Source organism: Rattus norvegicus, chromosome 2, assembly GCF_036323735.1.
Source record: "Rattus norvegicus strain BN/NHsdMcwi chromosome 2, GRCr8, whole genome shotgun sequence".
Classification (NCBI taxonomy): domain Eukaryota; kingdom Metazoa; phylum Chordata; class Mammalia; order Rodentia; family Muridae; genus Rattus; species Rattus norvegicus.
The window spans coordinates 221764078-221788836 of NC_086020.1; the positions used below are offsets into that span (position 1 = coordinate 221764078).

Below are 24759 nucleotides of genomic sequence, written 5' to 3' on the forward strand. Positions count from 1 at the left end.
GCTACTGTGGCTCCTTCCTCTGTTTCCCTTTAGCTTCTGTGTAGGAGACTTCACGTTTAAGTTGCTATTACAGTGAGATGTTCGGGGTGGTTGGTTTTTGTAGGAAATGGATAGTAGTTGAAGAAACTTACTACAAACAAAAATGCATCTTACCCCAAATTAAACTGGTGACATTCTACTCATTGTTAATTAAATTGCATGTTGTATGAAATAAAACCCAAATTTGTCAAATAAGACCAGAAAAAAAGTAGTAAAAGTAACATCGATATGTAGAAGTCCCCCCCCACCAAAATCTCTTTAATGTCTGGCTTAAAAGACTACAGCCATATCTCATCAACATTTCAACATTCTATCTCTAAATCTGTTGTTTGCTGTGATGTATTTTCTATACCTCAGATAGGCAATTGGACAGAGAATGGTTGTAGTCGTTTATTCATATAGAATTGTTGATATTCTTTGATATAACTTCCAAGCTCCATACGTGTCTATGTCTAAAAGGTTAACCCCATATAGAACCTGGAACCGTGTCACTCGTATGCTGAAGGACGAACGCAGTCTTTGCATGCTCTGGAACAGTCCAATCTTTAAGCCCTCTCCAGCAATCTAAGGCCAGGGTTTCCCCCATCACATTTTCTGAACCACTACTATAAGCCTGGGAGATAAGAAAGGTTAAGAACCCAAGATCTCAGTGGGAATCTTCATGCCCCAGCTCTATAAGTAATAGTTTCTCAAGTCTGAGAGAAAAGAGGCCAGTAAGTACCTCCTCCCCAGCCCATCATGAGATGGGCAAGATAGAGCCATGGCCCTCAGGTCACAGAGCACTCTCAGAGGAGATAGGCACAAACCTGCAATCCCATAGCTAGATATGGTGAGATTTGCATTGAACACGGGAATATGAAATGTGTCAAGATGTGTGTGTTCATAACTGGTGCTTTTTTTTTTTTGGCATGGTGATTGTGAGCAACTAATGATACTAAAATCCTTCCAAACCATGTAAGATCAATAGTACTAAAATTACTGAGACCATCAGATCTATTGCTGGTTATATCTCTTGAAATTAAGTAATTTTACCCTGAACATTCCATTTAAGATTTTTAATATGTTTTTAAAGGAAGGAAAATGCCTTGATCCAGCTGCTGAGATAGCAGTGCCTTCCATATTTGAATGATGCAGTTGCATGCCTGGCAATTTTGTAAACTAAACACTAACTCAAATAAGGAATGAGTTTCTGCAACTTTTGCCCATTCTTCTTTTAATTCATGTGCTTTAATGGAGCTTCCATTTAATTGGCTAAAGAGATCATTTTAGGTTTTGCTTGAAAATGGGTTAAGACTTAAAGTGTGCAAGCAAACATCCAACCTCTGCATTACAATTTCAGAAGATCATAAACATCAGAACACGACCAATGATGCTAATAGTCATCCCAGAATTGCTCTGGAAAGTGCGAGAAGACACACATTCAGATATACTGTAACATAACATATCAGTATCAGTAAGACACTATTACTTTATTAAAAGGAGTATTTTACTTAATAAATAAATGTATCCCTTATAGTATCTTGCTAAAGGTTGACTTACTCATCAATGATTTCTCTGAAATGAATTCATTTTTTGTTTTGAAATATTAAGAAGTGTGTCAAAATATTTGCCCAGGATTTCCCTTCCAGTAGGTAAAAGACGATGGGACCAGGTAGAAGAGGAGCTGTAGGGATAGCCTTAGACCAACCCCAACCAGTAGGTCCAAATCTTACCTCCCTATTCTCTGGGTGTCCAAGTCAGAGAAGATCTGTGAGTGGTGTGTCACCCAAAATGCTTTATCAAGATGATACCCTTCTGTCTCTAACGACTTACTATATATATAGTAAATGTATATCTATATATACATACTATATATAGTATGTGTGAAAAATTCAGTTGTTTGAAACACAGATTCAGACATTTTAACATATCCATCAAAAACACTCTCTTTGCCTCCAAGCACCATGAAACAAGGTTTAGTGACAGCTATCTTAGAGGGAAATCAGTATCAGTAATTCTTCCTGAAATCATACAAACATAAATAAATCAGGAAATATGGAAATAGAACCATTATGAGTTTTGCTTTAAATTTTGGTTATGTATTTTATATTTTAAGCAGTTTTGTTTTCCTTGACTAGTTAAAAAGAAAATAAATTAAATGGCTAATCAAGACAACGTGAACACCAATTCAAGTTTGGGTTGGGTTTGTTTGTTTGTTTTGTTTTTAACACCAAATATATAGATAGTTTCTTTTCTGACACCATATCTCCAGCTTTCTGGTTCAGACACCAACTAGATGTCTTCAATACAGTTCTATTCTAACTGCCCTTATTAGCCTCAGATATCACAGATTTTAGGACCAATCCCACAAGATTAACTTCATTTCAGTTGCAAGTGGGAAATGTCTGGGTTACTTAGATTATCTGCACTTTTTCTGGCATGGATATAAATTTAGGGCAGTGGTTCTCAACCTTCCTAATTCTGTAACCCTTTAATCCTCATGTTGTGAAACTCTCTAACCTCTAAATTATTTTTATTGCTACTTCATAACTATAGTTTTGCTACTGTTATGAATTGTAATGTACATATCTGATATGCAGACTAACTGATAAGTGACCCCTGTAAAGGGGGTTGTGGAACTCCCAAAGGGGTCACAACCCACATGTTGAGAACTAGTAATTTAGGAATTGGCTTGAATGAGTCCTGGTTCCCGAAAACACTGTTCTATGCTTGCTATTATAGTTATAAAGGCTGAAAAAGAATATCCGGTGAATAGGGCACTATCTAGAAGACCCACTAGTCACAAAAGCCTCTGTCCTTGTGGATCTAAATGCCCTACCCTTCTTGCATATAACTATGTCTGCTGACTTGGAAAGTCTATGCTAGCCCTGTCAGTTAAGGTTTCCTGCATGACTGATGTAATCACTACCCTCTAGTGACTGAATCCCACCTCCAGCCATTCCCACCTCTCCTAGGTTAAGAAATGAACCAATTCAGATGTGGTTAGAAGGGACTAGTTACAAGCAACAGAGGACATCTTTACCATTCCTGTGACCCAGAGGGATCTAAGGCTTAGAAGTTCTGTTCCAGGACCTGGGCACCATTTATTATGCCATGGGATTTCCTCCGGGTAACAGAGATAGCGTTTGAGAGGTATAGCAAGAAGAGGGATTTTTTCTCTCATACCAAACATTACAAAATTGCTCCCCTGCCTATATCCATTGTTTCAGTTATGTAACATTGCCTACCGCCTTATCCTAAAAAGGAAAACAGTTGGCTTCTAAACTGCGAAAGACAAGAATTTCAAGTCAAGCATAGCAGCTGCCTCTGGCTCTGAGTCCCTGAGGAGACTGCAGTTGATCCAGGGCTGTGCTCTCTTCGTAAGGCTCGAAGAGGATGGAGTATCTACTACAAGCTTCCTCACAGGGCTCTTGGCAGGCCTCAGTCCTTAGACTGTGGTAGCTCCATCGGGCTATTCAAAGCAGAGCAGTTTGCTTCCCTCAAAACAAGTGACCCAAGTACTACAGGGAAGACCCACCCCAAATAGAAGCCACTCGTCACAGCTTAGACTCAGATGTGATGTCCCTTACTCCCACCATATTTTATTCAGTAGATTTTCATAGTGAATCTACTCTTAACTCAAGAGGAAAAGATTTCACAAGGCTATGAGTGGGGTCTTGTAAGCCCTTCTATACCCACCTAAACATGGTATGTCTTGATGTGATAAGTGTCAGGAAAGACCAGAGCACAGATTAGAGAAGAAACTATCATAAACACATGCATCCAGTGGCCTTGTCACTCTCTAAAGTGACAAGTGTCTTTGGAGCTTTGCTCAGAATTTTCACTGATGATTATCTGATAGTAAGTAGTTTGATCTCAGCCAGAACAGCTATACATAGTCAAGGAAACGACATCGCAATAGGAAGAACCGTGCGAACCGTCTGATGAGTAACGCCTTTGTGTGCTATCTTTTTTAAAGGGAGAACCAGGCTTCATTGGTCCTCAAGGAGAACCAGGCTTACCAGGGTTACCAGGAACAAAAGTAAGTAGACCTTTATTCCCCCTTACTTTCCTGTGAAAATTGTGTGATGTCTGTCAAAAGAAAAGGGCGATGACTCTACTATTTAGGTGACTGGATGTTTCTGCCTTGGAACCGAGGCAGCCTGACCCACCCAGGCATGCAACTGGAACTTATATCTAAGACTTCAGCCTTTGCTGCTGGTGGGTGGAAAATAGCAGTTGTCAAAGATTGCCCTCTAGATTCCTCAGGAAGTGTTGAGATGCTTCCTAGCTACCTGGAGAGGTGACTAAGCAGAAAGGAGGGCTGGAGGTCGCCATCCCCTGCTCTGTCACATCTATCTTAGGATACATTCGTAAATTGGACGCTAATCCCATGCCCACGGATGTCACAGAGATTTCTAAATACTCCACTCCACAAGGATCTACCCTGAATGGTGTTTTCAGAAGTGTTCTATAATGAAAACCATCTCTTAGTGTTCTATTTGGCAACCATAAAGAGGACCCTAAAACAGAAACTGTATGCTGCCTCTCAAAAAGAACACAGTGCTGCAGATATTGTCAGACCTGGCGGTCTTGCTTTATCTACCCATTAGACATAAAAAGAGAGGACTCTGATGATAGCGCTGCACTCGTGACAGACTCATGAATCAAAGAGACAAAGTGACATCAGCATACAGTCATTTGTTTTTAAACCATGGCAGACTCTGGTTCGGTGAGTTCTGCGTTCACCAGAAATGAGCCAAGGGTGATTTCCAATAGTTAAAGGACTATGTCATGGTCTATTCAGACAGACTAGTCCTCATTTCTGCCTTGGTCAAGTGAAAATGACTCTAATCCTAGTGAGTAGAAACTATCCATTGCCTAAGGGGACTGGAACTCGGTAGGGTTATGCAATGGTTGTTTTCCAAGGAAATCTCATTTTCGCATAATGAGCTATCAGGCCCGTTAGCAAAATATGGAAAATTTCTGCTTAAGCCTGAACAGATTCACACGAGATAAACCTTTCTGAGAGAAAAAATACATTGTCTGTTGATATGAAAACTGTTGCATCTATTGGAGCTTGGAGCTTTAAAGCCAGGGGAGGAGAGGAGGGGTCCAGGCAGAGAAGACTCTCCACCACCACAGGAGGAGAGAGTCTCAGAGGAGGAAGCCATCGGGATCTCCTGTAGATTTTTGCTATACAGAGGAAGGTAGACAAACCCAGCTGGCACAGATTCTTATCCGTAAATACCCTGTTTATAGATAATGGCTATACCATTCCACAGTTTCCGAGAGAGGGAGATCCAGACATCGAAGTGGGAAGTTGGCAGTAATTGCCCTTAGGAAGGAACTCGGCATGATTGTGAAGAACAGAGACTTTCTCTACACCCCTAGGAGAGGAAAGGGATGTGATGTGCCTGTGTGGTGTTTCTACAAGCCAGTGTATGCGAAGAAAGCCATTGTTAGCAGTATTCCCAATGTACTTGCCTCTCTTAACAAGAGTTGTATCCTAAGGGGAAATTCCCAATTTGAAAATCTATTCTGACCCAGCAATGGTCTTTTACAATTTTTGTACATGGTCTGGATTTGTATTCCTAATAGTAGATCTAAAAATAAACAAATATGGGCAGTGAAAATAGATCTAGATATCTGTAGAATGGATGGCAGGTCCCCAAGCACTGTCCCTGTGCCTTTGTCTAAGCCACATCCGCCTAGAAGACTTAAGTTTCTGTCAGAGTAGAAGAAAACAGGGCATCACAGTACAAAGTGTGGAACTTCACCACTGTGCTGTATACATTTTTGCTAGAATTACTTAAAATTTGTTATAGAATGTGAATGGATGTCCATTGTACAACAACAACAACAACAACAATAGTAATAAAGTTAGTAATAGACCATATTGATACCTTCAAAGGTTCTTACATTTCTTCACACAGCTGCATAATAGACATTTAACAAACCATTTCCGTGTTTATAAAGTGGAGAGTAGAAGGAAGAGTCGCATTAGTACTTGGAGTGTTCTAGAGACACAGAAGGAACAGCAGTGAGTGAATGGGTAGGAGGGTCAGTGGCTAGGTAGGTAAACATGTATGTATATACATGAATGCATACATAAATAGACATGGCTAAGGAGAGGGTTTGTTAGGAGAATTGACTCGTGTGGTTATGGAGGCAAAGATGTCCCACGTAAGCCAGTTACCCACAGACTGGAAGGATGCTAGTAATGTGGTTCTACCCGGGCCTGAGGGTTTCAGAATCCTGGAAGCTGATACTGAATCTCCCAGGCAGCAGTTAAAGGTCTGAGATGTGGTGCGCGGTGCTAGTCTTGCCATCCAGGCACAAGACTAGAGTTGTGGTGTCATGGAGCTCCGAGGGAGAGACGGCGTGTCTGTCCTCTGCCTTTTGTTCTATCCATCCCAGGCCAAATGGGTATTTTAAGGGTGAGCCTTCCCCACTCAGCCCACTGACCGAGGTGCAGTCCCCTCATAGAAACAATAAGAGTGTTTTAGCCGTTCCATAGGAACTCACTGACCCAGTCAAGATGGCACTAGAAATTAACAACTTCGGATTGGTTTGTGCATGAAATGGGATCAGTCGTGTCCAGAGATTAACACAGTGCTGGCACACTGTGCATAGCAGTGACCTTCTGTTAACCTTGGTTTTATTGAACTCCTGTATTCCTCGCCAGAGAACAACCATGGGGAGGCTACTATTCTATCTGTTTTGCAATTTATGACAGGGCGAACGTGGGGAGGCAGGGCCTCCTGGAAGAGGTGAACGAGGGGATCCTGGAGCCCCGGGGCCAAAGGTCAGTTATTCTTATATTGGAAGATATCACTCTTTGGTCTGGGAATGTTAGACCACACAACTGACTAACTCTTCAACAGATACAAAAACAACCCAAATCACAAACACCTCATTGAAATGCACACTGGTGGCTAGCGATTTTGAAGTTTCTTGTTTACTCTGTGCAGCTCAGTGAAGAAATTTAACAACATCTCTGGATGTAAATGGACAGGTGCCATCATGTTACACATTATCGCTCAATGCATGTTACAACCAGCTAAGGAAAAAAACCTTGTTGCCGAGTGCTGTGTCCGTTTCCATGGTAACTGGTGGCATGTAACACCTTGAAAATAGTAGAGCTAAGGTTTTATTTGCTATGCAATCTTTATTTATGTAAACATTATGCAAACTAAGGTGGTCAAACTGTAGTCAAATAGCCAGCCCCTCTTGGAGACAGAGGGACTGATGTAGTCTCTGAAGGAAAAGAAATCTGTGCACATAAGCCCTGTGGAGACCCTTAAGAGTCATTCACACGGCTCTCTCCAGCCACTGAGGGAAAACTGTCTCCAAAGTCATAACGAATAGAAGTCGGTGGAGACCAGGGGGCGAGTACCTGCTCCTGTGATATGTGTGTTGTTCCAATGACCAACATTACCCAGCACCGTGTTGGACAGGGCAGATAAAGTGTGTCCATGATTCCTCGTGACTCTGAGCCACTGTTCTTACCTTCCCTGTCCTTCTCTTTCTCATCTTCATGCTCTCTTACAATAGGGGAAGCAAGGTGAATCAGGAGCTAGAGGCCCCAAGGGGTCAAAGGTCAGTAACCGCTACCCATTTTGATGTGACTTCAGGCCTTCGAGATCCACGTCTTTTGCCTTTTCCACAAAGAATCCTGTTGTAGATTTAAAAAAAAAAAAAAAAAAAAAGAACTTTTTTTTAAATTTGGGGGTTTACATTCAGTTTGTCCCTGTGATTGCATCACAAGACACCTGGCTTCTTTTCCTTTGTTTTTGTCTGATCTCATCCTTTAGACTATTCTTTTGTAACGTGTGTGTGTGTGTGTGTGTGTGTGTGTGTGTGTGTGTGTGTGTACTACCAGACACATGACACATGTGGAGGTCAGAGGATAATCTGCAGGAATCAGTTCTCCCCCTCCACTGCCTGGGATCCAGGATGGAACTCAGGTTGTCAGGCTTGGTGACAATGGTGACAAGTGTCTTTACCTGCTGAGCCATTTGCTAGCCCCCTTCAGACTATTCTTTAAGAGGGGGTGTATTTCATGTTTTTTGAGAATAGCTTATTTGGGGAAACAAGTGATTTATATAATGTATGCCCTTCATTCTCATTTCCTATCTTGGTGACAGATATTCATGGTATACTTTAGTTTGTTACCTAACGCCATTCAGAGAGGTAAAGTGTCACGCTAGGAGTCGGAAAATGGCTCTGTCAGTTAGACTTCTTTCTGTACGTATGAGGCTCTGAGTTCGAATCCCCAGAACCCACAAAACAACGGTAGCATCTGTAATTCCTGCACTCCTGCGAGAAGATAGGAGGAAAGGCAGGGCTAGCCTGGCTCACGCCGTGGAAAAATACCAAAGAGACCCTGTTTCAAATTAGGTGGAAGACGGGCATGGACTCCAAGGTTGTGCTCTGACCTGCATACACTCACTGTAGCTCAATGCAGACACATGTACACCCATTAAATAATGATAAAACTAAAATAGCAATGGTCCCTTTGTCAGGATCCCTATACTCTCTGAAATCGTGTTCACTGTCACTTAAAATTAACTAATACCCAGGAAAAATATAAAAATGGGACTAGAGATTAGAGCCTGCTAATTCCTTATTGATGAAGTTAATTATTATGGCCTGTGTTAGTAGTAAAGCCTGCATGGGAAAAATTATAACTGCACATTCTCCTTCCCTTAATTGGTCCTTGTCTACAGACCGGAAGATGCTCTGAGTCTCATATACAAAAGGGCTCTGATTTTAAAATATTTTTAAAACCTTTAAATAAACCCAGATTTAAATGTTTTCTACTACTTGGCTGTATAGACTTCGGATGATTTGAAGAGTTTAGGCTATTCTTGGTATCTCTGTAGGTGGGGTTATGACACTGTAAATAAAACCCCAGAGATTATTTCTTACTGCTTTGAAAGAGAAAAAGGGAGAAGGCAGAAAGGGGAGGGGGGTCAAAGAGAAAAAGAAGGGGAGATAGGGCATAAAGGAAGCCTGGTCAACCTGGTCTCTCTGGCTGCCCTCAGCTTCAGCGCTGAGTGTTAAAATAGCTACAGGTCGATCTGTCATCAGAGGGAGGTCTAGCCTCTGACCTTACACTCCTACTCTAGTCCTTCCTGTCCCTGGTATCTCTACTTTTCTTCTCTTGGGACAGGTGACATGGTGGCTTGGCCCTTTTCCCTTTCCTCAAACTCCTTCAGAGGAACGCAGCCCTGCTCAGTTTGAAGATAAAGGTCACTTTGGGTGTCGTGGGCATCAGTCATTTTCTTTTGCAAATCCCACCTGGGCAGAGAGTACATGGCCAGTCTGATGCTCCAAGACACCCCGTTTTCTGAGAAGGATTGACGTGAATGCTGGTGGTTGCTTCATATGTGTGCAGTCCACATTTAAAGTCCTGCTGTGTGGTAACAAATGACTCTTTGTATGTGAGCGACTTGTCCATCAGTGGTCCTCCAGCTAATTTATGGTTTTGGGTTTTTGGTTTTGTTTTGTGGCCAAAGGGTGATCGTGGAGACAAAGGAGACTCTGGAGCTCTGGGACCACGGGTGAGTGTTTTCTTGTCTAAACTCAGATTCGAAGGCCTGTTGGTGTGATTTTGTGACAAGTACCTGAACAGACAGTGCACAATAAAAACATTAGCGGTAGACCCCGATTGTTCCCAGCCTGCCTGCATCCTTCCTATTTGTTTTTAAGGAGCAGGCACTGTAGAGATTCTTAGCATACAATCACTTTATTCTGAAACAAAAGGTAAAAACCCTACAGCTTCCCAGCTACTGAGGCGTCTGTTTTTCAGTTAAGCCAATATTCCATATATTTGTATGGAATTAGGATATGGGTCATGGAAACTCTGCAGAAGATGTAACAGGCAGAATAGAAGTCTAGATGTGCAGAGAGACGAGTGTGCTCTAGTAGTCTTGAGGGGGGTTGTGTATTTGTGGATATATATTCTTTTGTTTTCTATTTCCTCTAATTTTGGATAAATTGGGACATATGAAATAACAGTCCTATGGGAAGCCAATCATTTCCTACAGAGCATTGTTTGGCATTTCTCTCTTTTTAAGGAATGAGGAAGCAACTTCTGACATAGGGATGAGTAGAAGGAGGTTAGGTGTTATCTTAATAAATACAGACAGCCAATAATTTCCAAGATGCACAGTTTAACTTGTGCTTTGGCATCAGTATCATACCTACCACAGACAGGAAGCTAGAACTGGCCCCTCTCCTTTACAATCTGAATGAACTGAAGTGCAATTATTATTCTGAAATGCACCCGTGTCTTAGTAAGGAAATAACAGTCGGGAGAGGGAGCCTCAAGCTACTCCACTTTTGCCACGGTCTTCTAGACTAGTCTAACACCCATGACTTGTTCTTGGTTTGTTTTTCGTTGCAGGGTCCTCCTGGGCAAAAGGGAGATCCAGGAGCCACTGAGATCATAGACTACAATGGCAACCTCCATGAGGCCTTACAGGCAAGTGACTGTTCTCTACCCTAAGACACACGGAGAATGACACACAGAGATAAGTGTGTGTGATAAGCGGTGATAAAATACCAGGCCCAACCACAACTTATGAAGGAGGTTATTTTAGCTGATGGTTCCAGAAGGCTAGAGTTTATTATGGCATGAAGGCTTGGCATCAGGCGCAGGAAGCTGTGAGCTCACATCTTTATCTGGCCTTCTGCTCTAAGTTCTTTCCTTCTGTTCCTCTAGTGAAGCTGTTCTCTTTCAGTAGTTCACAGCTTTACCCATCCTAACTTTTGCTAGCCTAAAGTCTCCAGTCTTCCCTTCGGTCAAACAGTTATTCCCTCTGTGTCATAGCGAGCTCTTCCCGGTCGGTTCTGCGGTTTCTGGGATCTGTGTACTACTGCTCCAGTGTTTGGAAGAGTTTCTCCATGTTTTCCTTACTGGCTTTCACAAATGCGCCATGTTCTGCTGGGTACTTTTCCCACCCAGTGCATGGCTCGTCTTATCAACAAACCACTAGAGATTAGTGACACCATGTGCCTTCCCTTTGCTCCACACAGAAGGTTTAGAAGCATCTTACGGCTGTTCTTGAAGTCTGTCCTAGCAGGAGCTATCTCAAGGCACATCCCAGAATACTCATTCCCAAATATTGTCCATTCTGTCCAAATACTGTACATTCCCAAATATTGGTCCACAAGCTATTTACTTCATATCTAACAGCAGACCAATCCTGTGACCAATTCTGCCTCCCTGGTGTCTGCTTGCCCTTCTAATCTAAGCTGTGAATGCCTCTCAGGCTGGTTTTTTTCCATAAGCCGCCATTACTTTCATTACTATAATTTGCTAAAATCTCTTCATGAGTCCTTATTGCCTCCTGGCCCAAGACCACACTCCTCCATCTGACATCATTTAAGGCTCTACACTGCTGTATTTTCTTCCAGGATATTTTTTCCCACAATGTGGTCATTTTTCTCATATCTCCACAGATCTCTTTTGCCTAAGTTCATCCATTATTTTTCCTTTCTTTTATCCACTGAATCTGATTTCATAAATTCACTGCTGTCACCAGCTGGGCTCTTCCTCTAAGTCCATCCAGTAAGTCAGGGTCCAGCGTTGTGACATAGGATTACTCTCTAATCACGTAATTGGCTTTGGTTTTTAAATACCACGGTCTCCATTTCTTGGTGACAGAAAATGTGTCCTGTGTTTATGTTGCCTGGGCTTGTAAGTGTGCAATGAGCAGTTGGTGTTCAGTGATTGGTTGAATGATTATATTTTTTTGCGTACAAGCCATTTCTTAGCTCAGAAACAAACAAGGATTCCTTAACTAAGTTTCTCTATTTTAGACCTATTTTAATGTTTCTGTCCACATGATTTTGCCGATGTCATCTAATTTTCATAGTTTTAGGTGGGCTTCACTACTACTGCTGGCCTTTTTATTTCCGAGGTTCCTATTTGGACAAATGTGGATTGGATAATACATTCGGCCAACAGACTGATTTAGCATTCCTCATTACAATTGGCTAAACATAAACAGTAACCTTGGGGTTATTGTCAAATTCTTGAGCCAATTTTCTAAATGTTTCCCTTTCCTACTACAAGTTGATAATTTTAAATGGAGAGACAAAGAACAGGAAGGTTTATGTTTAGTTTTTTTGTTTTTTGGTTTTTTGGTTTTTGGTTTTTGGTTTTTGTTTTTTTTTGTTTTGTTTTGTTTTTTGTTTTTTGTTTTTTTTGACCTACAATGTTTTCGAAATTTGTACTTAGTATAAAATAGGGACGGCGCTTAAACTTTATTAACAATATTATACATTTCTCTTAAACTACTTCCAACTGCCCCACAGGCCTCATCTCCACCTTTAAGTGACACTCCAGTTACTTTCTGTGCTCCGACCCTCCCCCCAACACCAAAAAGAAAATCTTAGAGGGAAACTTTTAGATTATAGTTCCCATCATGGTAGAACAGACATGGTGAAAGACATAGCTGTTCACATTGTGTTCACACTCAGGACACAGAGTGTGAGGGAGGGTTGCGGGTGTGGAGTGAGGCTATAAACCCTCAAAGCCACCTCCAGTGTCACACTTCCAGGAAGGTTCTACCTTCTAAAAGTCCTATAAACTTCCCAAGCCGCACCACAAACTTGGGACCAAGCATTCAAATACATGAGCCCATGAGGAGCACTTCTCCTCCCAAGTGTCCTGAGAGGCATCCACATCTCTACTCTTCCAAGAAATCCTCCCGTTTTACTGGCATTTTCTGCAGCATATTGAAGTGTTTTTAAAGTGTTCTTTGCATGAGCGGGCGTATGGGCTACACTTATACTGAAGTGGACATGTCTATATCATTCTTCCCTCTGCCACGTATGAGCTGGGTCATTTTAGGGAAATCACTGTATCTATGCTTCACTGACCTTGTCTGCAGAATGGAGTTGATGTTTTTGTAAGAGCTCGGGAAATACAGAGTTGTCCTGAGGGTAGTTTTTAAGAACTCCTGAACAGTTTTGACTCAAGTTCCTAAAAGCACTGTGCTTTTTGGAAAATAAATCTGACAGCTGCTTCTTGAAATGCTTCTTGATACACACTCCCAGCGTCCCTGTCTCATCTCAAGTTCTGTATGACTGTAAAGCAGATCCAGTCTGTATCCATCCTGGTCACTAATTTCATACTGTCTCCAGACCCAATGATATATTATTGTTGGGGAAACCAAACGCTGTGTTTATAAAGAGCTTAGAGTCATTTTCGGTTGAAGGCTTATTTGTTTATCTTCCTAACAAAGTACCCGAGTGGATTAAGGGTCTCTAATAAAAATCAATCAAGTCAGGGGCATTAGAGGAAGAGGGAGCTGGTAAACATTTATTCTCCTCAATCTCTAACCAATGATGGATGACGCTTGTTTCATGATTGTATCCTTTAAAAAAAAAAAAACACTTTGTCCAAAACTCTAGAATAACTACATGGATATGAGTGTATTACAGTTACAGGATCTCATTAGAACCATAAATTTTCACATTGCTTTGATTAAAAACTGCTATTCTAGGACATAGTTCAGATTATTAAAAAAAAAAGAATATTGAGCCTTGTTTAAGTAACTTTTCTGGGTCCAGTATCTGATGTAGGAGATAAAATAGTTGAAGCAGTATGCATATTATGTGCCTGAGTTACTTGGCATTCTGAATTTGGTATTTATAATTTCCATCCGTTCATTTGTAGTTAAATGAGAAACAAAATTAAACTCATGTAACTGCTGATTATATGCTTTTGACTGGAGCTGAGGTTGTGGAAGAAAATAAAAACATAATGTGGCTGATTATTTTTCTTTTTGACACCAAGCGACGTTAAAAAAAAAAAGAGTTTCTCTCAACCGCTGGGACCCATCTTCCCTCCCTGCCCCGTCCTACCCCAGATTCCCTAGTCTTGTCTTCTCCATGGAATGTCCACATTCCCCAAACTCACATGTGCTGTGTTCTGGTTCTGCAAGTTACTCTCCTGTGTCTGTTCTGTTGGAGAGAGGATCAAATTAAACAATTAAATTAAACAGAAGATATTGTGGTTTATGTGAACATTGCCTTAGCCTTTTTGTTTTGATTCAAGATGGTTAAAGATTCACAGTTCACAATAAAACACTCTGTTTCCTAGGTTTCTTTTTAAAAAAAAAATCACTATCATTGTTTGTACCGTAACTGAAGATTATTTTTATGTACTTAAAATACAGTTGCATCACTTCCCTTTTCTTCTCTTCGCTCTAACCTCTCCCACACCCCAAAACAGGCTCCCAAATTCACAGCCTCCTCTTTTTAACCGTTTTTGTTTCATATAAATACAGCCTGATCCCCTGGTATTGGATAATCATTAAGGGGCTCATTCCTGGGGAAGACTAATTCTCCTCTCAGAATTTAATTGCTCGCTCCATCTAGGAATGGAAGGTCCTGGGAGCTGTCTCCGTCCTACATTGGGATATCAGCTGCTAGATTTGCTCAGGTCTTGTTTAGACAGCCATGATGTTGATATCTTACAGGTGTCCCTTCCTTGTCATAGCTAGAAGGAAGAGTCTAACAGAAGAGTGCCTGGTTCTTTGCCTCTTAGAATCTTTCTGTCCCCTCTTTCTAGATGTTTGCTGAGCCTTAAGGTTCAAGAGTTGCAGTGTACATATATCAGCTAGGACTGGGCCCCCTCAGGCCCATATTGGTTTATGCAGTTTAACGAGTCATGGTTTCCAGTAGTGGTCTCCTGCTTCAGCAAAATGGAGGTCAAGTTTGCATCATTATAAAAAGTGAAGAAATAGCCTATTCTTTGGGCAGGATTTTCATACAAACATTTCAGATCAAGTCACAAAGCATCAGAGTGATGTTTACATGAGCTTCCCCTCCCAGCTCAGATCACGTCCCACTGGAATATCATGTCTTTCTCTACCACTCCCAATAATTCTGGCTTTCAAATCATAATCAGAGTCCATGAGGGAGTCCTACAGGGCATACATAGCTTGAACTGGAAGAGGCAACGTCTTAGGACCACTCTGTGATCTGCACATGGCTGCTTCCAGGTGCAGAACAAGATGCTATGTCTGAGAGCTCAGCTGATTTCTGTCACCACTTGTCCTCTAGGTTACAATAGAACCCTCACAGTTTTGAAGTGTGTATAATGGTTATCAAGTGTCATTTAAACTTCTGTTAGTTCATTTACCATTAGTGATATTCTTTCATTATGCATCTCATTAATTTTTTTAAAAAATGTTATTAGCATTAATAGTTTGAAGAGAAGGGATAAGCAATCACAGATTTGCATTTATTGATGAGAGGATGTGAATTTATGCATGACCTTGTTAGAAAACCTGAGAGAATTCAAATTGTAAGAGACCTTACCCTCATAAAATTTTGTAATTTTGTTCTGCTCCCTACTTAAAAATGATGGGAGGACAGTGGTGAAGACATTCTCTTTACTCTATAATTTGTGTTGGTAAATGACTCATTTACATCCTAGGAGCAGAGCAGCTTTTTTTTAATCACTATAAATCCAATTTTTGTGTCTAGATAAACCCCCCTAAAATAGCATTAGTGTTGCCTTGTACTGTGCCTATCTGATGACATAAAATTCTTCGATACATACAAAACTTGCTCTTGGTTTATTAACATTTTGCCTTTGTCTCAGAAGCGTCAAACTCTTTTTTTGCTGCATTACCTGAAACAGTAGTTACACTGACTGCTTTTATCCTGCAGTGTGAACTTTAGTCGTCTAACACGTGTAGATTTGAAGCCCAATAGATCATGTCAACATCCATTTTTACAACAATAATAAACGAACATGACAGTTGGAATCAGATTGGAACGGAGATATGGAGCACAACTGGGCAGGGTTTAAAACGGGACCCTCAGGCTTCCACGTGATCAGACAGTGCCTCTCTGTAACCAAAAGTCCTCAATGGGAAACGACACCTTTCTGTTGTTCCAATAAACCTTGTAGAGATCTTAGCACAAGATATAAACTATAAATTATTAAATGTACAGAGCAGAAGTCATGTTTTAGAAGTCCATGCTTTGAGACGATACAGCTTGTTAAAATCTTTAGAATTTCAACAAACGAGATTGGTTCAATGTCAGTTTCTTTGGCTATAGCACGTGGGGAGTCAGTTATGAGGAAAAATATGCTACAGAGTAAGAGAAGAAACATATTTAACTCTTTCCTCATCAAAGTCCTGTCTAGAATGGAACTTTTACCAATAGCAAATTTCATGATTCAAACCTTTAGCATATAGCTACTCGACTACATAGTTTTTCATTATAATAATTTTAAAACCAGGCAGACAAAAAATTTATAGTTTGCTTTCTTATAATTTTTAAAATAAAATTCTAAAAATGTTTTCAAACCCTTTACAAGTATGATAAGATAGTGTGTTTGTCGTAGTTTCTCTGTTACTTACAAGACATTTGACTTGCCAAAATATATTTTGGAAGTAGTTTTCTTTTTTTCAGAAATCTGTACTTTATTAGGTAACTATTGTCTTTATTGATCCATTTTCCCAACAGAGGATTACCACCTTAACTGTCACGGTAACGCCTTTTGCATGATCTCTGTGGTTCGTGACTTTGAGTTGATGCATGCAGGTCGGAGTAGCACTAACGTAGCAACTGGTCTGTGTGGTGTTCACACTTCTGTCTGTGTCATTAACCCTTTCAAACATTCAACCCAGTTAAACCACTGTCCTGTGGGAAAGTACAGAGGAAATTGTGGGGGGTTTTTTAAGACGTTAGCCTCCTGTTAATAAGATAGTTTTATCCTTTTGTAGATTAGAAATCAAAACCTTGTCAGAGTGTGACAGTGCACACCTCTGATTCCAGTCCTCTCAAGGCAGAGGCAGATGGATCGCAGTAAGTTTGAGGCCAGCCTAATCTATGTAGCAAGTTCCAGGATAGCCAGGACTGCATAGAGAGAACATGTTTTTCTTCCTTCCTTCCTTCCTTCCTTCCTTCCTTCCTTCCTTCCTTTCTATCTTTCTTTTCTTCCTTCCTTCCTTCCTTCTTTCCTTCTTCCCTCCCTCCCTTCCTTCCTTCCTTCCTTCTTTCTTTCTTTCAAGAGAGAGGGAGAGGTGCATCAGTCTTTGAGGTCAAGGGCATGGGAAGAAAGGTTACTTACAGACATTATTGGTATCACTCAATTTATCATCACAGAAGTGTGCAGAAGAACACAGGGCAACAACTGTTGCCTGTCTTATCGAATCCAAAGCTTCATCTGTAGTGTAGTGACCTAGTGTTTTGATAGTTCGGAACTCAGGTTGGCAGTTTCTATCACTATGTAACTGATAAAATGTTGCATCATTGAAAACTAGGATCTAGACATATCTAATCTATGATAAAAAATAATGGAGCTGGGTGATATGTTGGATATTTTTAAAGCCTGAAATTGTAACATGTGTTCTTGGCAAATACACATGACACATTTTACAACTATGTCTTCTCTTGCCACAGGGCCCGCCTGGACCTCCTGGACCTCAAGGACTGCAAGGACCAAAGGTTATGCTTCCTCCCTTCCTTTCTTCCTTCCTTCTTTCTTCCTTGTTTCCACTTACCACACACGGTGCAGAGATGCCATGTTAAGAATGAATGTCTTTATGAAATATGTCTTACAAAATACCAGAGAAGCAAGGCCAGAAATGCTGGTTTCAGAGGGCGAGGAAACCGTATCGGAGTCTCAGCCAAAGGAAGGAAGAGAACTACAGGGGATGAAAGGAAAAACGAGGACAGAGAGGGGCAAAACAGAGATGGCATGAAGTTAGGAAAGGACATTGAGAAAAGTACAGGACAGGAAACGAGAAATTATAAATGTGAAGAAACCCTAAACATGACTCATGGGGAAAGGTAACTATCCAAGCGGAAGTGTGTTGAAGGGAGTTACTCTTGCCACTAAGAGAGAACCTGCCTTCCAGTTCTTTTGTAAGAGAAAGACAAGGAGACCCTTCCCATGGTGCATTCATAAATGACTCATGGGTTTAGGAGCCACTAATGAGACATTAGCGTTTTCCACTCTGTGTCACATGTATTCAGACCTTCTTCCGCCATACATTTCATCAATGGAGCTTACTCACCACAAACAGCACCAGCCAAGACTTTCTCTGTTAGACATAGGTTTTGTTGGTGGTGTTCGCTTTACCCCTCCAAACCAAAGCTCAGTCATTCAACCATGTTTGATCAATTAACACACGTCCGGGGATTCTGGCTTTTCAGAGCTGAGCTACATGTGTTGAAATATGACTTTCGTCATTGGATTCTTGTAGGAGATTCAAGTGGTTTCAAAATTCAGCCTTTATTTATGCTCCTTAAGTCCGTTTATTTGCTGTGCCTATTACACATCCGCACACATTCATGCACACACCAGCTTTGTACTGTCTCTGGATACTTAAAAGCAAATGTTCAGTATATAGATTTATTTCTCTATTAAAAGACTACAAAATAGAGTATCAGTGAGATTCTTCTCCATGTGAGATGCGTAGAATCTATCTGAGCACAGATCCTAATTCCCAAAGTATTTTCTGTGTATTGTAAACATGTTCCACATGTAACTTTAGTATATGATACAGAACTTTTTCACTAGTTCTCTACATAGCCTTATCCCTGAGAACATAACAACAGATATGCAAAGGTCACACAAGCAAGTCTGCCTGGATCCCTGTCCTTAATGGTTTTATGAGCCGGGCTTGACACTGGGGAAGGAACTCTGAAGATTCTCTTTTTGTGAAATATCTCGCTGCATCTCCTCTCATAACTAAATCTCAAGAACCAGAATTTCCTTCAAAACTCAATATGTACCTCATTTGTCACAAAGCTCAAAGGCTTCTCTGATTTCTCCACAGCTCGGAGGCCAAGAGAAGACAGCCATGCCTTAATCTAAAGAAATAAAAGGGACTAGCCAACTCAAAAGACAATCTCACTAAAACCTCCAACTGCTTTATCACTTGTTAACTATGAGCCTTCACTATGTAATATAGGTTTGAATCTGCAAAGAGACCAGCAAGTGGTTTGACTATGCACTTAGAGCCCAAGGTAGGAAACAAACAAGTAAAAGCAGGAACACTTATAGATCACGTGCTTTAGTTAAGACCATTGATGAGGACTAGGGTATGGTGGCTCAGTGGTTAAGAGCATTGGCTGCTCCTCCAGAGAACCCAGGTTCAATTCCAAGCACCAATATGGTGACTCAACAACCAGCTCTAACTCCTGTCTTAGAGGATCCAATGCTTTCTTTTGGTCTCTGAGGGCACAAGGCACACACAGTGTCGAGACATACATGCAGGGAAAACACCCATACACATAAAAATAAATATTTCTAAAAGGGAGTGTGGGGATGTATATGCGTGGGAATGCCTCTCCTAAGTCTAGGAATCCAAGATGGGTTTGAGCTGAAATTGAAAGAAGAGGGACGATAGCCATACGGAAAGCTGCATGTGTGATAACAGAGAGGTGTAAAACTCCTCCTCACTACTCACCACCTCACCATCCTGTCCACCCTCCTGTCATCTTGAACCATGGTATCTTAGCACTAATATCATGTTACACGATGAGCCTCTCCACTTCCCATGATCCCTTCTTGGAAAGGTTGGCATGACTAAGGTGGGCGTGGCTGTACTCTGAGACAGCACAGCAGAGCCTGAGCCAAGTGTAGGACACATTCCACTTCTGGACTCCCCATCTCTGACGGATGGTAGCCTATGCACGCGGCCTTTCCCCTTCCACTGGCAAAGAAGAGGTATTATAATCTTTTACACATCAAAACACTCTGACAAGCCACATTTGAGTGATGGAGGCTCTATAAATCTTGTTCTTTTAGCCTCCCTGCTCCACATCTATTAAGGTAACAGCTGAGCAAGCTATGGTGATTGGACTCGAGTGTTGACAGGTATCCCGACTCGGAATGAAGCTGGGGCTCAACCGTGTGCATCCAACCTCGCAGACTTGTTTGTGGCAAAATAAACTTTGCTACTGCCACAAAGAACCGGAAATCCAAAATGAGGAGAGGCCTTTTTTTTATTTCATTCATTTCAAACCACAAGATCCGGCCTTCCTTAAACACTGGGAAAGCTCAGGTTTCGTGCTGTGACCTAAAAGCTCTCAACGTTTTTACCAGGAAAACACAGCTCTATCCAATGGAATATTATGGTTTATAAGATCACCAGACAACCCTTCCTAGAAAACAGAGCCTTGGGGTTACACCCGGGAATCCCCCACCCCACATGAGAGGCTCACACCCCAGAGGATTGTTAACACTTTACACGGGGTAGGAATTGAGGGCTTATAGCCTCATCCACAGGCATGGCTCAGTGACATTAGACAATGCCTTACCTTTCAAGGGACTTTGTTCCGTTTTCTTTCAAAACTGAGAGATGGCTAAACATGTGCTGTTCAAATAATCTCCAGCATGTTGTTTAGATTGGTTCTTAATTAAACATCTTCCATTTAAAAATAAATCTCTGTATGCAGAGTCTGTCCAGCATTCTAAAAAATCATGCTATCAAAAAGCCATTTATTTCATTTCTAGCATGGTATAGGAAATAGAATGGGCCTGAAAGTCACTTCATATGGATCGAGATATCTGATTTATTAGGTCCGCCCATGAGGCTTTCCTGGGCAGGGCACATCACAGCCATTGTGAAGGATTCACATTTGGCCAGTTAAACTATTGCTTTGAATTTACCAAACTTAGCATTTCATTCTTTCGTAGTCTGACTGTTATGTGTAGATTGTTACTGAAAATTAGAGAATACATAATGATTCCTTATCGGAAAAAATAATTGAGAGAGTCCTAGAAGCGCTATAGAGTATGGCCAGCCATTAAATCATATATGATCGGGGCTGGGGATTTAGCTCAGTGGTAGAGCGCTTACCTAGGAAGCGCAAGGCCCTGGGTTCGGTCCCCAGCTCCGAAAAAAAAAAAAAATCATATATGATCAATGGAAGAAAAGAAAACCCATGGATATTTGCTACATAGGAGTAGTATTGTACACAATCCTCAAGAGAGGTTTTCCCTTCACTTAGCTTAGATATATGTGTGTATGCTGCCAGCATAGTCATAGGTTAAAACGCACTTGCTAAAAGTCAAACTGTACGTGTATCAACTAACATAGCTTCTTTAGCTATGATACATGCAAACAACTTCTTGCCTTTTATTTTATTTTATCAGGGTGAGCAAGGCTCTCCAGGAATCCCCGGAGTTGATGGAGAACAGGTAATTTTCAAAGATCTATGCCATTATTTAAAGCGCCATTATTGATCAGTACTTTTATTGTAAGTTTAAAGCCAAAAGTCATGTCTTTTGACATGATGCATCGTCTCTTTTTTCCACATTTGTCCCACATGAACAAGTGTGATTTGGTGTTAAATTAGATATACATTTGGTTGGCAGAAATGTAAAGCTATGTGTCACTTTGGAGTTGTTCTTAATACTACTGACCTCTCAGTCTACCTCAACCAAGTCTAATAGACTCTAAAATCATTGCCGCTTCAGTAAGAACAGCTTTGGGTTGGCTTGTTGGTTGGTTGGTTGGTTGGCTGGTTGGTTGGTTGGCTAGCTGGCTGGCTGGCTGGTTGGTTGGTTAGTTGGTTGGTTGGTTGGTTGACTGACTGGCTATTTGGTTGGTTGGTTGGTGGGTTGGTTGGTTGGTTTGTTGGTTGATTGGTTGGTTGGATGATTGGTTTGTTGGTTGTGGTTTTGTTTTTGTTGTGTTTTGTTTTTTCAGTGACTATAAAGCAATTCAAAATCAAAAGTCAATGGCCATAGTTTTCACAAATAAGAATGTTGCTTAACTCCAGGCATTTGATGTCTCCTTTTCCTGAATAATGAATTTCCCCCTAATTTTCTAGATTTAGTAAGGCATTGTAGCTCTTCACAGTACAGCAGGGTCTTTGAGAGTGTCCCCAATGCAGACATTGACAAAGGTTCTGTACAGTTCGGACAGTAAATACTTCAGGTTTCGTGGGGACACATTGTTTCTGTCATGTATTCTTTTCTTTAAATACATCTTACTTTTTTGTTTTAATTCAGCATAAATATAAAGCAGTCCCTAAGCTGGATTTGGCCTGTCAGCTGTGGCTTGGCAAGTCCGCCTTTTAAGAATTTTACTAAGAGAATGCAGACAGCACTCAGAACCAAACCACAAGGATTAGTTTCAAAATCTTTGAGGTTCTATGGACTGCTATTATTTTCTCAAGAAATGGCTCATGGAATGGAAAGAGGGCATGGTGGCCGAAAGCACTTGTTGTACTTGCAAAGGACCTAGGTTTGGTTTCCAGCACCCCCCTTAGGCAGCTCACAACCAGCTAGCACCCCAACGCCAAGATGTCAGGTACCCTCCCGGGGGCACCAGTACATATTCAGGCCCACACACAGAATAAGAAAGAATACAATTGAATAGACTTAAGAAATAGCTTGAATTAATGAATAAGAAATCAAAGGAATCCTTGATATACTAAATCAACAATACACTCTTCAGGAGCAAGTATTCTACAAAAACAAAGTTGGATATTAAAGTCATATACTGTCACATTAAACAAATATTATAGGGAGGTAATTTAGTCAATTTTCTATGACTAAGGTTACATGTGAGGTTACCTTTAGTCATTCTTAGTAATTAAAGATAATAAATTAGAAATTCATAATGATGTACGGAATATTCCAACACATACAACATATGCAGTAACTGGATGTTTCTTCTATAGGCTTTTCAAGGTTCTGTTCTCCCACTAAACTTATTGAATTGATCGTATTGCTTTTCCCAGTTGCAAAATCCCCAAACCTTAACCAGCAAGATAACATTTATCTTTCCTGGTACTTTCCTCACACTCCCCCAGTATGTGATTCTGAACTCAGTATAAAGATAGTTAGCACAATTACCATGTGGTCTTGTCCCTACAACGAGCAGGTTTTTGCAGCCCGTGAATCCCTACCATAGTAACCATGGCCATGTGGTTGCTAGGATGAAAATGATTAAAAATATTAATTAATTTTAGTGTTAGAGTTCCATAACTCACATTTGTTAGCACTCAAAACCCACACATCTATTTTCTCATTGTAAAAGAATAGTAATTACATTCTGGCTTACCATGCAGAGAGCTCATGAGAACCGAACAGGAACACTGGGCAAGCTAAGTGCTTTAAAGCTCTGATTGAACATTGGTGCTGGAAACTGATGACAGCTAGAACTTATACACACATGACGAGGCGGGGACGACTATGTAGACATGGGAACGTGTACTTGGACCTTTGCTATTATAACACTGAGTCCTGGTTCAAATGTTTGCTGCACTGCTGAGAATTACAGTCATTACATTGTCTTCTGGACTGGTAGGATACAGATAGTTGCCAAGCTAATTTATGAACCCAGGAGAAATAATGCCAAAACCTGAGTTCACGTTTTTCATATTTAAATGGTTATATAGAATTTAATCCTATTACGTGGGGGAAATACTATTGATCCGATGTAGAAGGCTGGAAAAAGAAAATGCCTAAAAACGAAAGTCAACGACCATCTCAGCCTGTTCCCACCTCTTGGCAGAATTATCTGGAATCCTGTTGTCCCCAGGATGTGCCTATCATGTTGTCACTACACTTCTCACATGCAATCTCTGTGACTCACAGGGACTCAAAGGCTCAAAGGGAGACATGGGGGACCCAGGTATGCCAGGTGAAAAAGGAGGAATCGGACTTCCTGGATTGCCGGTACGCGTGCACCCTGTGATGTGCTCTCGCTAAAGTCAGGGGCTAGGAAAGACTTATCATCTCAACTGTACTCAGCCAGTAATTTCCAAGCTATTTTTAATTTTGCAAATACTTGAAATGTTGCTGCTTAGTTTTTCCAAGCAGGAAGTTAGAACTTTAAAGTATAGTTAGATCACTTTAAAAGTGCATGTTTGTGTGTCTCTTTTTTTTTCTGAATTATCTTATTTAGAAGATTCAATGGTACTTAGATTCAATGGTATTGGCCATTTGAATCTGATATGTAGGTCAAGTAATTATTATAAAATAAGCCACAATAAAGAAATAAACAAGGACAAAACAGCAAAACTTTAGCGCTGTTAAAGAACAGATTAGTCTTATGTGTCTATACTTTGGGGTGGTGTTTCTTCCTCATGGCTTACTGCTTTTCTGAAACTTGAGAAGGCAAACTTTAGAAATTATAAGAAAAGGCATAGAAACTTTCCTGCCCCCCACCCCTCCCACCCTGGCCCCAGTACGAGGGATTGATCCTAGAGCCCCGTACATGCCCATTCACTATACTAAATCTCCAATCCGTTCTGTGTTAAAACCTTGCGTAGGCTGGCTTGAGCACACTGGGAAACACGAGCTAAGCCTCCCATGTTTGATCACTCTGCCTCAACGTCTCAAGTAGCCAAGATCTCAGGCCTGTGCTCCCTAGCTCTTCCACTGGTTTTCAAACAAAATTCTATAAATAAATATCAGTGGAACCAAAGTCTCACCTTTGCTATTTAAAGTGAGCACGGCATAAAAAAATAACATTATTCATGATCCAGCATATCTAATGCTATGAAATCAAGCTGAGCACAGTTTCTATTTACTTTGTATCTTGCTCTCTATAGCACCTATAATCCGTGGGATTTTTTTTTGTAAATGTTACTGCTTTGAACTAAAATGTGGGGAGATAAAACTTCTTATGAATTATGTGCATAATATAAAGATTCAAGGGACTCATGGGTTCCGTTGTCTTTTAGACCCTGGAATTAGCTCTCACTCTAACCTCTGCTTCCTGGTTATTC

At 40.9% G+C, this 24759-nt stretch overlaps 1 protein-coding gene across 1 annotated transcript in view; it reads left to right on the forward strand.

Moving 5' to 3' along the window:
* Col25a1 (collagen type XXV alpha 1 chain) overlaps positions 1-24759 on the forward strand; it is a 399159-nt gene that overhangs the window by 334700 nt on the left and 39700 nt on the right. Inside the window, exons 19-25 of the mRNA XM_063282749.1 lie at positions 3998-4060; positions 6758-6826; positions 9543-9587; positions 10433-10510; positions 17464-17508; positions 21170-21214; positions 23624-23704. Coding sequence (XP_063138819.1) covers positions 3998-4060; positions 6758-6826; positions 9543-9587; positions 10433-10510; positions 17464-17508; positions 21170-21214; positions 23624-23704 — 426 coding nt within the window. The remainder of the gene's footprint in view (positions 1-3997; positions 4061-6757; positions 6827-9542; positions 9588-10432; positions 10511-17463; positions 17509-21169; positions 21215-23623; positions 23705-24759) is intronic.